General features: G+C 45.2%; 1 protein-coding gene across 1 annotated transcript in view; it reads right to left on the reverse strand.

The window, feature by feature from the left end:
* CDH13 (cadherin 13) overlaps positions 1 to 14,223 on the reverse strand; it is a 1,415,213-nt gene that overhangs the window by 98,667 nt on the left and 1,302,323 nt on the right. Inside the window, exon 9 of the mRNA XM_006860296.1 lies at positions 10,937 to 11,119. Within this exon, the coding sequence (XP_006860358.1) occupies positions 10,937 to 11,119 (183 nt within the window). The remainder of the gene's footprint in view (positions 1 to 10,936; positions 11,120 to 14,223) is intronic.

The following is a 14,223-nucleotide window of genomic DNA, read 5'->3' on the forward strand; positions in this document are numbered from 1 at the left end:
AGGCTCTGGAACCCTAAGTCTTGTTTTGGTGAGTTGATTTCAACTCACAGCGACACCATGTGACAGAGAAGAACTGGCTAGGCTGTGCTCTTTAGGTCCCTTGGACATGCCTTCAGGAGGACTCAGTAGCTGGAGAAGGACATCAAGTTTGGTAAAGCAAAGGGGCGGTGAAAAAGAGGAAGACCCTCAATGATATTGGCTGCAACAATGGGCTCAAACATGGCAACAATTGTAAGGATGGTGTAGGATTGAGCAGTTTTTCACTCTGTTGTACAAGGGGTTACTATGAATCAGAACTGATTTGACATCACCATAACAACAACAACAACAATCTTTATGGGAGCATATCACCACATCTTTCTAGGTTCATAGCAACTTCAGTGCTAGATCAAGTCGAGAGGGAAACCTCAAGTTCTCATTTTTAACATTTCTCACTATTCACTTCCCTTGAATCTAGGGGCTCCAGTCTCCACATCATCTGAAGTACAGCCTCTTTTGACATAGGGACGACTTTCTCCTGGAAGGTGTAAGGTAGGGAAAAGGTCTGCAGGTCCAAGAGCACTGGGCTTCAGCCCCAAACCCTTTCCCAATCAAATTAAGGGCATCTGGGGACATGTGGGCATTTTAAATTGTTACTGTGACTTGGAGTCTCATTGTCCTTTACCAGGTTAGGGCTAGAGGACAGACATGCAGCTATGCACAGGGCAGTTTGTCCCAATCCCAGTGTGGACAGGCAGACCTGGGGAGAAATGCCCTGGACTACTGTACAGTGAGGTGGCAGGGTGTCCCCAAAAGCTGTGTACAGATGTTATGAGACAATGATACAGAATGCTGTGGATGACACGCAACTCAAGTCACTCTTACTCCAAACCCAAAGTGGCTTAGGATGAAGTAAGAATGACATTTCCCAGACTGGAGCCCACATTGCTGGGGCTATACAGGTTCATTCAGATGAGTTGATGCTTTTTATCTTCCTGATGTTTAGTAGGAATAACAAGAATGCAATTCATCAGAGGAGTCTTGGTGTGGTGCTGTAGGATCAGCACTAGCCCGCTAACCATAATGTCAGCAGTTCAAATCCACCAGCTGCTCCTTGGAAACCCAATACAGGGCCACTATGAATCAGAACTGACTCAACAACATGTAACAACAACAACTCATCAATAGGATCCTCTGGGTGGTACAGAGAGTTAACACACTCAACTGTGAACCAAAAAGTTAGAGGTTCAAGTCTACCCAGCGATGCCTCAAGGGAAAGACCTGGATTTTATTTTAAAAATCAGCTGCTGAAAGCTCTTTGAGCACAGGAGTTGGTGTCAACTCAATGAAAACTATTTTTAAGAGGATGCCAAATATATTAAAGTATACATGCATGTGCACATATATACGCACACATGCCTCATATCCACACACACTGAAAATGCTGCAGTTTAAATGTCTCTAATTGTAACTGGGTCTCCTCTTAGCCCCCCCCCCCCAACATACACACAGAAGATTCACACTCTAAGAAGAAGATGCAGAGATCTTAGTACCTAAAAACTTCCCAGTTTTATTTTTGTTCCGGCACTGTAACGCAAGAAGACTGTCACTCCATCCATCTTTCATGGATTTGGTAACAGATCTCCACCAATCCCGAGCAATGTCCCAAAACACGCAACCTTGGTAAAGGGCAAAGTAAATTTCAAACAAGAGTTGGAGAGTTGCCATACTCAGAAAACAGTTATTCATCCCAGCTAGGATTCTGGAAGGGACAGGAAGATCTGTCCTGCCTGGCTGGATACAACTCTGAGATTCAGCACTTTGGACAGGGTCAGCAAGGTACTGTCTCCATCTCCAATCACTTGGGCAGACACGGTGGGTACACCTGTGAACCACGAGGCTTCTTTCATGAACGCCAACTCTTAGAAACACAGTGCCTTTCTGGAAATACAGTCAATACACACATACAGAGAATCCAGCCCAACAGAATTTTCTACCACAACGTAAATGCCACCAGTTGGGGATTTCTTGAATTTCATTGCTGTAAAAGTGCAACAGAATGAGGGTCAGGGTTGAAGCCAGCATAACTGGTGGGAGGGTGGGACCCCTCAAGAAGAGTGTGTTGGGACAGATCAGGACCAGGCAGGGAAGAAAATAGGGTCCCAAGGCAATGGTGGTGCATGACCTGTTTTCACATCTTAAAACACAGGCAGACCTAGGTTATTCATGGGATCTGTTTCAGTGTCTTTAAAGAAGTGAATTTGTAGGTCAGCCTGAACAGGTGTATATAGTCTTAGTTAGCTTGATAAGAAATTATTTTCAGTGATTTAAAATCTCCATGTGCAGCAAGTGAAGGTGATTTTGAAAGAAAGAGAGAGAAAGGAAAGAAAAAAAGAAAAAGAAAGGAAGGAAGGAAGAAGGAAAGCAAGGAAGGAAAGATGGAAAGAAAGAAAGAAAGATAAAGAAAAGGATTTATATAAGGAGTGCTGGTGTGGCACTGTAGGATCAGCACTTGACTGCTAAATACAAGATTGGAGGTTCAAATCCACCAGTAGCTCCTTGGAAACCCTACACAGGGTTGCTGTGAGTTAGAACCAACTCAGTGGCACTTAACAACAACAATATAGGTAAAGTTGTATATACACATCTATGTTAGATGTATGTGTGTATATTAAATCCATATGTGTTTATATGTTAGACTATATTTTATGTTACATTGTATGTTTATATGTTAGACAAATGTGTACTTAGACTCTAAGTTACATATATGTTCAATGGGCATTTTTGCATGTTATTGTTGTTAGGTGCCAGTTCCGACTCATAGCAATCCTGTATAGGGTTTCTGAGGAGAAGCTCGTGGGTTTGAACTGCCAACCTTGTAGTTTGCAGTCCAGTGCTGATCCTACAGTGCCACACTGGTAATCTTTTTAATATGTTATGCATGTGCATATATGTTAGATGCATGTATTTATAATGGGCAGTGTATGTATCTTAACTATATGTGCACATGTATCAGGAGTGTGGGTACATGTTAGGCATGTTTATATAAGTTGGCATACTTACTTAGTACTCACATGCTTTAACCATGAATATTTATATGTTAGATGGGCATGTTTATATGTTAGACATGTGTATTGATATATTGGATGCATGTGTATACATGTTAGATGCATGTTCATTTCTGTCAGGGATGTGTATGTATTTATATGGATGAAGGAGTCAGTCCTGGTGGTACCCTAGGATAAACACTCATTGGACTGCTAATTGCAAGGTTGGTAGTTCCAACCTACCAGCTGCTTTGCAGGATTAAGATGAGGCTTTCTGTCCTTATGAAGATCCACAGCCTTGGAAACCCTATATGTGGGTGTTATGATTTAGAATCTACTCTATAGTAGTGGGTATCTGTTAGATGTATGTGGATTATGCTTCAGTGGCACACCAGGACTCCACAGCAAGCAGAAACACACCAAACTAATATGTTGCCTTTAATAAACAGAAATTTAATGTGCATTTATATGCTGTGTGTATATGTGTGTATGACATATCTCAGGTTGGGCTGTCAGATGCAGAGCCCAAGGCAGAGATTTGAGTATGTGATTTACCAGAAGAGAGGCAGTCAGGGAGCAGGGCAGACAGGGGAAGAGGGCAATCAAGGGTGTGGATTCAGCCTGATGTTGTCAGGCCAGCCTTCTGTAACCCTCTTCCCCCAGATCAGACTCTGGCTCCAAGCTCTCTCCAAGGGGAAGGAATAGCTCCCATTCCAGTGAAGATAATTCTACAGTGCAGAGGGCAGCTGGGGGTATTGGCAACTGAACTTGCAGCTCTGGGAGGTTGGAACTCCAGACTCTCAAGGAGACCTGCAAAACACCCACATCTTCTAATACATACTCACAAATACACACTCACACCTGAAAAGATGTACTTACTCTTCATCACAGCCCTTCATTACTTCCCATGTCATTAAAAAAAAAAAAATCCAAACACACAGTCATCAAATTGATTCCAATTTATGGCGACTCTGTGTAAGGTTTCTGAGATCATCAATCTTCAAAGGAGCAGACAACCTCATCTTTTTCCCGTGCAGTGGCTGGTGGGTTTGAACCTCTGGCCTTGCAGTTAGCAGACCAATGTCTAGCCCACAGTGCCACTTGGGCTCCTTTTCCAGGTCATTACCCACCATGCACTATGTGCCTGCCTTGTGTGATTTTGTATACATCTTATCTAATTCCCACCACAGTCTCAGAGAGAGGAAACAGACTGAGAGAGGCAAAGTAACTTGGCCAAAGTCACACAGCCATTCTGTGACACAGAGCCAACATCTGACCCAGGGAGTATGATGATAGCATCTGAGATGATACAACTGCTTTGTGCTCCACATGATGCTGACTGGTAAGTATATGTCTTTTCTGCCTCTGCAGCTCCATCCACTTGGAAAGCTGTGGAGTTCAGTGGTAGGAAACTCTCCTTGCTCTCAAAGACACAGAGGGTGACCCTTCATCATTCTGTGACCACAAGCAAGTCACCACAGCTCTCGGGAATTCAGTTTCCTCATTCCTAAAACCCTAGTACAAAAGGTCGTTGCAAGGATTAAGTGAGTTAAGGCGTGCGAGGAGGTTTCTTCATAGAGTGTGGCTTGGAGCAAAGTATTTGTAATGGGAAGCTGTTAGGTCAGTGAGGAAGGAGATCATGGGGCAACACACTGTGGACCCTCTGCCCTCCTGCCCTGCCTCTTGAAAGACTCTCCTGGACTCATCCTCACTTAGTTTCCTGACAATGTGAGGTGTGAACGATGCCAGAGAACAGGAGGCAGAGAAGAGAGCAACATGGATTAATGAGCAAAGCACACAGCTCAAGACAGGACTTTATTTAGTTGTTTTTGACTTAAGTTACATGGAAAGTAATGATCTCACTTTGTACAAGCACCTCAGGCTGGGCCTACCCAGAGCTGGGAAAATGTGGGTCTCTATTCTCAGTACCTCCCCCAGAGCTAACCCAAAGGATAGCTCTGGCTATCCTTTGGGTTAAAAACCTTCCCATATCTTGGGCATACTACCTTATTAATGTGCGTTGTCTGGCTGTGGGTCTCAGTGTCAGGGATGGGAGGAAATTGAAAATGCATGTGAGGGAGACTGCAGAGATCCAATTCGATTAATATTTTATCACGTGTCAAGAGAGGGTACGGACCGCTGTCCCGGAGGCTCTAGAAGCTGCCCTGCATAGAAGGGATGAAGGGCCTAGGGAGCGTGGGTCCATCGATAGCGCCTTTTAAGCCTGTGACGGGTTTTGGGATCAAGGATGCTCTCTGTATATTTCCTTCTCCTTTGAGAATAACAGAGAAAATAGACTTAAAGCGCAGAGTGGATTATACTCAGCTGAAAGAATAATGCTCCTGACGTTGTGGGATACATTTCTAAAGCAGCTAAGGGTGCTCACGACTAGAAGGTTTTTAAAGAGGCAAGAAATGCTTATCTGTTGGAGCCACAAGGAGGTGACCAGTAGGAGGTATGCAGGAAGCACACTTGGCAGTTCTGCTGGGCTGTAACTGACTGGGCAGGGTCCCTCTCTCCCAGACCCACCTCTTACTGTGTTGTTGTTGTTGTTACAAGTTGTCACTGAGTCAGTTCCCATTCATAGTGACGCCATGGTCAACAGAACCAAACACTGCCCTGTCCTTTGCCACCCTCACAGTCGTCACCACGTTTGAGCCCATTGTTACAGGCATTGTGTCAATTTCAATGCCCATTTCAATGCTGGGCTTCCTCTTCTTCACTGACCCTCTGCTGTACCAAGCATATGTCCTCCAGGGACTGGTCTCTCCTGATGACATGTGTAAAGTATGAGAGACAAAGTCTCGCCATCCTCGCTTCTAAGGAGTGTCCAAACTGTACGTCTTCCAAGACAGCTTTGTTCAGTCTTCAACAGTCTATGGTGGATTCGATATTCTTTGCCTATACCATATTAAAATAATTCACTATTTGTATAATGAATAATTTACACTGATATTAAAGAAGAAAATACTTAATGTTGGGTTCACTGTAGTGGTCACTGTCATCTATCTCATGGAAAATCTTCCTAGTTTTTGCTGACTTTCCACGGAACCAACCATGACGTCTTTTTCTACAGATTGGTGTTTCTTGATGATGTGACTCAGTAAACAAGATAGAATTTCATCATCCTTGCTTCTAAGGAGCTCTCTGGTTGTATTTCTTTTAAGATCTATTTATCATTTTTCTACCAGTATACAGTAACTCAGTTTTCTTCATCAACACCACACACTGAGTGTGCTAATTCTTTCTTTTCATTGCCCAGCTTTCAAAAGCATGTGAGGCACCTAAAAAGACCATGGCACGGGCCAGGTGCACCTTAGTCATCGAAGTGACATCTTTCATTTTTAAAACCATAAAGAGCTGTTTGGCAGCTGTCTTGTCCAATGCAATGTCATTTGATTTCTTGACTGCTGCTTCTATGAGTGTGGATTATGGATCCAAGAAGAATGAAGTTCTTGATAACTTCAATTTCATTGCCATTTACCATGATGTGATAGTTTTTATTGTTGTCAAATGCCATCGAGTTGGTTCTGACTCACAGCATCCTGAAGTATGGTTTCTGAGGAGCAGCAGGTTTTAAACACCAACCTTTCCATTAGCAGTCCAGTGCTTATCCTACAGCACCACATCAGGACTCCCACGATGTGGTTATTATGCCAAAAAATGAAAATAAAATAAAATTAAGCTTTCCCAGACCGCCTCGCAGTAGAGGGTGGGTATGAGTCAACCTGGCCAAGAAAACATCATGGAAGTCTGCTGGGAGACCACGGGAAAGATTTTTCTTCCCTGTTGAAAGCAGAGTTGACACGAGAAACAGTCTCTCACTTGCCTGCCTTTTTGGGATTTAGAATAGTCAGATGATGTGATGCCTGGGGTTTTGACAACCACTTTATGTCCATGAGGCAAAAAGTCAAAGGTCTTTGGGGTATCCACTGCTGCCTCCTTTTGGAAACCCTGTACTGCTAGTCCTCCACTGACCTACCTCAGTCTATTGATGGAGCTCATTACGGTCTCTTTGGGAGTCCTGGTGTGGCTTCCGATGACAAATATTCCACCTCAAGGTAGGTCTGAACTACAACATAAGCAGCTAAACTCGATTGTCGCTCACTGGAAACCTTACACAGGGTTGCTTTGAACTGGAACCGACTTGATGGTGCTTAACAACCACCACAAGCTCTCTTTACTACTGACGCTACTTCATCAGTCCAGCACTCCCTTACTTGCAGCTAGATTCCTGGTACCATGGAGAGCGCCACAGAGCACCAGAGAGCATCTCTGTCTGTGCGAAGCAGAAAGAGCTCTGAAGCCCTTCTTACTGATTCATGTGAGGGACAGCAGGAGGGAGTTGGGGAGTTTGTGTCCCAATTCTGAAGCCATGTAACCCCTTGCACTGGTAGGGCTGCAGATCACAGGGGAAGTCCCTCTCCAGGAATCGGCAGGCAAATCAGACATGCAGGTACGTATTCCTTCCTCCGAGGCGGGATTCCTCACCACACACTGTGCACTGTTAACTTGCCCTGAGATTTCAACTAAGGCCCAAGAACCTGCATTTTAGCTAGCATCCCAGGTGACTCTGATAGATGTGAACATTTGAGGACCACGGTGCTGTGGGCAGAGGCTGTAAGGTGGAACAAAAAGAATGACCTCTCTCTGTAGTCCACTCATGATGCCCTTTATTTATTCCATGCCGTAGTGAAAACATGTTGGGGAGAACTGAGTTCCCCAAGGACGCATGGAGGGCAGTGCACATTTGCGACTGAGTTTCCTCTACATGCAGCTGGTCTGGAAAGCTGTCTGACAGCTTTAGTTGACTCAAGGCCAGCCAGGAAGACCAACTAGTGGCTGTGTTCTTTTCTGACTTTCACAGTTTCAAATCAATAGCAATGAATGCAGAGGCCAGTGGCTGGGTTTCCCAGTAACGCTGCTGCTATCTGTCCCACTGGGGGAGGACTGTCTGCCTTGGCCTCATACTTGAGACTCAGTTTGGACAAGGGGCTGAAAGGGGAGGACGTGCGAGCAGCCCAGGCTCATCACCTGGACTGAACCGAAGTGTCTCTTGGATCTGCTACCATCCACAACCCAGGTGCATGGGACTCTGCTGGGGAATCTGAGCGCAGCAGGCCTCAGAGATACTGTAGATTTGGTTCCAGGCCACTGCACTACAGTGAACACTGCAATCAAGTGAGGCACATGATTTTGGCACAAAAAGGTTATGCTGACAGTATACTGGAGGCTCTGAAGGGTGCAATAATAACAGAATGAAAAAAACTAAAAAAACTTGAGATGCTACCAGACCGACCCAAATGGGGCACAGACACATGGAGTGGACACACACTGATGGGAAAAAGGCCCTGATGGGCTTGCTCAATGCAGGGTTGTAACACACCTTCCATTTGTAAAGAATGTGCTACCTACAGACTTGAGTACAGTGAGGCATGTCTGTACGTGGTTCTGTTGTAGAGAAGCAATCACCAATGGATCTTTTCTACTACTGGAAACCCACGGGGCCACAGAAGAACTGAGGGCTTTTAATGGGTGATTTTTGGGCAGTGGTTGCCAGGCCTTTTTTCTGAGGCACCTCTGGGTGGACAGCTAAACGTGTTAACCAATTTGTACCACTTAGGGGCTCCAGACAGAATAAACCCCCATAAAAATGTCCATGGTGTGGTGCTACAGGAAAATGCACTGGACCACATGGTTGGCTTGAACTGTAAGGTTTGGCAGTTGAAACCCACCAGCTGCTCCTTGGAAACCCTATAGACAGAGTTGCTATGAGTTAGAACTGACTGGATAGCACTTAACAACAACAACAATGTGTCCTCATCCCCAGAGCCTGGGAATGCTACCTTAGAAGGCAAAAGGGACGCAGAGATGGGATTCAGTGAGGGAACAGGGGATGAGCCGGAGCTGCCTGCGTGGTTTCTAACTGTGATCACAAGGGTGACAGGAGACAAAGATGAGGTCACAATGGGACATGAAAGTAGAACTTTGGATTCAAGGAGAGATCACAAGATGTGATGCTGTGACTTTGGTCTGGATTACATCTCAATGTAAAGAAAACAAAAATCCTCACCACTGGACCAATAAACAACATTCTTATCAACAGAGCAAAGATTGACATTGTCAAGGACTTCGTTCTTCTTGGATCAACTAACTATCAACACTCATAGAAGCAGCAGTCAAGAAATCAAACAATGTATTGCATTAGGCAAATCTGCTACACAAGACCTTTTTAAAATGTTGAAGAGCAAAGATGTCAGCTTGAGGACTAAGGTGCGCCTGACCCAAGCCATGGTATGCTCAATAACCTCATATGCATGTGAAAGCTGGACAGTGAAGAAGGAAGCCCATAGAAGAATTGCTGCTTTTGAGTTATGGTGTTGGAGGAGAAGATTGAAAGTGCCATGAGCTGCCAAAAGAGTCAATAAATTCATGTTGGAAGAAGTGCAGCCAGAGTGCTCCTTGGAGGCCTGGATGGACAAACATCATCTCTCCTACTTTGGACATATTGTCAGGAGGGATGAGTCGGTGGAGAAGGATATCATATTTGGTAAGGTACACAGTCAGAGAAAAAGAGGAAGACCCCCAGAGAGATGGATTGGCAAAGTGGCAGCATTATTGGGCTCAAGCATGGCAACAATTGTGAGGTTGGCCCAGGACTGGGCAGGGTTTCATTCTGTTGTACATTGGCTCACTCTGAGTCGGTACTGACTTGACGGCATCTACTAACAACAACAATCAATGTCCTGGTGTGGCGCTATAGGATAAGCACTGGACTGCAAGGTTGATTTGAACCAAAAGAATGGCAGTTCAAACTCACCAGCTGCTCCCTGGAAACCCTACACAAGGTTGCTATGAGTTGGAACTGACTTGATGGAACTTAATACCAACAACAATCAGTGTCCTGGTTTTCAGCAGAGCTGTTCACAGAGACAGAGTGTCCCGGTGAGTGTGGAGCTATATGACAATTCTTTTCTGTAGGGACAGAATCTACCATCACCACCAGCTCTGTGGCTACCAGCCCTCCCAGATAATACCCAGTGCTCTGCCACTGCACATCCAGAACTTTCCCCCTTCACGATCACACTTCCTCCTCCTTGCACAGTAGCTAAGAGAAGAGGCTCCCTGAGCTGGTCACCAGGACTCACAGAAGATCTCAGGCCTGTTTCTCAAAGAATAACTGAAATGTGCTAAGCCATGTTGGGAGTCCTGGTGTGGTACTGTACTGTCAGATAAGCACTAGACTGCTATCCGCAAGGGCAGTAGTTCAAACCTACCAGCCACTCCTCAGAAATCCTATACAGGGTCATTACGAGTAGGAACCAACTCGGCAGGACTTCACAACAATAGCCAGAAATATAAGGAAGAAATCTAAGATTTTGCAAAATCATTTGCATCTTCCATTTCCTTACATCTTTTGATAACTTATTACTGAGCATAGAGAGAATCTCATTTAAAAATCGAGTTTGAGCATTTGCCCCAAAACAAAGCTCAGAAGGTAGGAAGGGGCAGGAGAGATGGATGGATAAAAACGGGGTGCCCAGGAGGACATGGGAAGAGTGCGATTCCAATGTCATAATACAACATGTGTTTGAATTGTTGAATGGAAGACTAGTTTACTCTCTAAACTTTCACCCAAATGACAATAAAAAGTAAATCAGTACATTTTAAAACCAAATACATTTGAGTCTGGATTTCTTGAGGTAGGATGTTTTAGAAGCTGCTTTATGGGGTGCAGGTTTATAACGCTGGATATACAAGCGTATTCATCAGCGGCAGGCCTTTTAAATTCTCTGGGGAAGTGAAGAAGGCTGACTTATACACGACCTTCCCCACCCAGTGCTCCATGTGCCCCCACACCACCCAAAGGAGATGGGTGCCACTCCAAGCCCCGCCCCCCCCTCCCTTACCTTGATGACAGACAGCATGCCCTCGTTGGTCTGAGGGTTGGTGTGGATTTCAAAGCTCTGCCCTGGGTTTCCATTGATGATGGTATAGGCTGCCCGCCAGGCGCCCGTGGTGGGGTCGTCTTTGTCTTCAACTGTGAGGTTGACAATCACTCCCACGGCTCCTTCCTCTACTGTGGCTTGAAACTGCAAGAAAGAAGACATAATGGTCACTGTTTGGGTTCCACACAGCAAAGACCATCTATGGAAATCTTGTGTCCTCAGGGTGCGCTTGCTTATTAACTGAAGGTTGGGCCTCTGACCCTACCCAGCACTGTTGTGTAAGAAGGACCTGGTGTTCTGTTTCTGCTGGATCATAGTTATTAGAGTCCTGGTGTGGCGCTGCGGGGTAAGCACTGGACTGCTAACCGCAAGGTTGATGGTTCAACTCTTATACAGGGTTGGCACCAACTTGACATTTAACAACAGCAGCGACATGCACTGGGAGTCCCAGTGTGGCGATGTAGGGTCAGTATTAAACTGTATGCTAACTGCAAGGTCTGTGGTTCAAACCCACCAGCCACTCCTCACAGACCCTATACAGGGTTGCTATGAGTTGGAACCAATTCAACAGCACTTAACAACAACTTAGTCATTGAAAACCCTGGGGAGAACAGTTCTACTCAGACAAATGTCAGGTCATCAAGAATCCGAACTGGCGCAAAGGCAGTGGGTGTGGTTTGGTGCCCCCAACTGCCATTGCTGTTAGATCAATGCTGACCAGAGTTACCCAACAGAACCCAGTACAGCTACTCCACAGTTTCCAAAGATGTGAATTTTAAAGGAAGCCTCAGACTGCCTCATATTTCTCCTGTGAAGCTGTTGGTGGCTTCCAACCACCAACCAATCTTTAAGTTAGCACCACTAGAGTTCCTTGGTTTGGTGACCAGATGCAGGGCATTGGGAATTTTACACGCATCATCTTGTTGAGCAATAAACACTGACAGACGAGGTCCATGTCCTGTAGGTTCCTTTCTCAGTCTTGCCTGCAGTGAGCTGTGTACATGATATCAAGGTCTCTCCTACAGACGGCTGGCTGAAGGAATGCTGGGCTCCTACACTGAGCCTCTTCTCTCTACCCTGTCTCCTTCTGCCAAGCAGCTAAGGTGGAGCCATGAGGGGAAGGAGCTTGGGTCCCTGAGTCTCCACCTGGAGGAAAACAGTCTGAGGACCAGAAACATCCACTCTGAACTGTGGCTCAGTGAAAAACAAATGTCTACTGAGCTCAAACCACACCACCTGGTATGCATTTGTTTCATAGCCCTGTATAATCTTGACATCATGATAATGTGATACCCAGAATGCCACAGTTTATCTGGGGAGGGGCTGGAGCTTGAGCACAAGTGTGGGACATCAGAACCTCTGCTAGACCCTGTCGCCTTCTCCCACAAAGAAAAGAAATTTCTTCCTGCCCACCCCTAGCCCACAACCAGCATGGGTTTTTGAAAAAAAAAAAATGCAACATATAAATTAACTGTTTTGCACTTTGCTGTAGCTACATTTTTATTGGCATACATCTCCAATACTTGTTACAAGTAGGTGTGGTGAAAATGACCCAGTACATGAAAACCCAGCTCTCCCCTAGATAGCAAATTCCACAAAGGATCATTAGCACATCTTCCCCGAGCCGGAAACCCTGAAGGATTGTTTGCGCTCTTATGTCTGACACGCTATAAGTGAGGAGTAGTCTGTCAGCAAATATTTTATAAACAAGGAATACCAAAAAGCTAACAGCAATAAGAAATACCTTGGAATTTCAGTCAGGACGAGAGGGAGCCTGGATGTCAGGAGGCTCTTGTTTTCAAAGAGAAGTGATTTGAGAAATGGGGTTTCAAAAGCTGAGGCTGATTAATTGACTTGGAAATCATTAATCATCAGCCTTAATCTTGATGCCTTGGTTGGGGGTGGGGTGGGCTGGAAACTCATTTGTCTCTATACCTCAGCAAGCTGGATGAGCTGTGTGCCTTTGACAAAAAGCAGGTGGCATGGAAAAACGGAGAAAAAGGAAGGGAGTGAGGATGCTGTCTCATAGCACAAGGGGCTTCAAGAATCTGGTGGAAGAAATCCATAATCTTTTCATACTGTTTTCCACAAGCTTTCTGAAGTTCCCTTCTACGGCCCCAGGAGTCTGGCTGCTTGGATTGGATTGGCCTTGATTTGTGTTTCAATAAGGGTTGCCAGCCCTTTCTTCCATTTCTCATCCTCACCAAAGCATAGAAATTCTGAGCCTGAAGTCTGACAGGCAGTTTGCAGACCCACCTGTACACCAGAATCTCCTACAAATAGATCCACTGCCGCTGAGGCCACTCCTACTCAAAGCAACCCTATAGGACAGGGCAGAACTGCTCCCTGGGGTTGGTTTTCTAACATGGGCCATCTTTACGGGAGCAGACTGCCTCATCTTTCTCCCATGGGTGGGGCACTTGAACCTGGGTAGCTCAATGCTTAACCCACTGTGCAAGCAGGGCTCCTAGGACTCTCCTACAGGATTGTATCAAACATTGTTTTTCAAATAAATAAATTAAAAAGGCTGCTTCTTTTTTCGTGTGTTTGGTGGGCATATGAACACATCCCTCATTTATAAATGTTTACTTAAGTCCTTTCCTCATTTTATGATCGAATTATTTATCTTTTTTGTCATTAAGTTGTTGAAGTTTTCCTATGTAGACTTTGGATGTCTATCCATCCGTAAGAGATCAAAGTGACCACAGACACTGGAAAGATGATGGAGGAACCCTTGGGGGCAGTGAGTGTGTTCATGGGGGAGGAACAACTTAGAAGAGGAGGATGAAAATGGTTACACAACTCCAAGAATGTCATCAATGTCACTGAAATGTACATGTATGAACTGTTGAATGGGAACATGTTCTGTTGCATCTGTTCTGAACAACAAAATAAAGAAAGCATTGTATACAACGAATGAAAAAGCAGTACAGAAATTGCCTGGATTTGATTCCATTTGATTTCCGGTAAGAGCTGAGCATTAGTGTTTGGTTTTTGACCTCCCAGGAAGCTCTAATGTGTAGTCAAAGTTGAGAAACACAGATTTGTCCTATGTGCCTGCCTTGGTGGGTGGGTGCAGCTGCCTCAGCACAGTGTGGAAGGTGGCAGTCACATCTGGGCTCAGCTAGAAGGAGTGCAGTGATCGACTGTTGCTGTCTGTCATGTGTGCAGGAGGGCCACTTGGTGGCATGTGCTCCATCTAATCCCTTCACATTGGTGGTGGTGATAGTTGTGTACCACTGTGTCTG

This window comes from Chrysochloris asiatica, unplaced genomic scaffold (genome assembly GCF_000296735.1).
Source record: "Chrysochloris asiatica unplaced genomic scaffold, ChrAsi1.0 scaffold00037, whole genome shotgun sequence".
Classification (NCBI taxonomy): Eukaryota; Metazoa; Chordata; class Mammalia; order Afrosoricida; family Chrysochloridae; genus Chrysochloris; species Chrysochloris asiatica.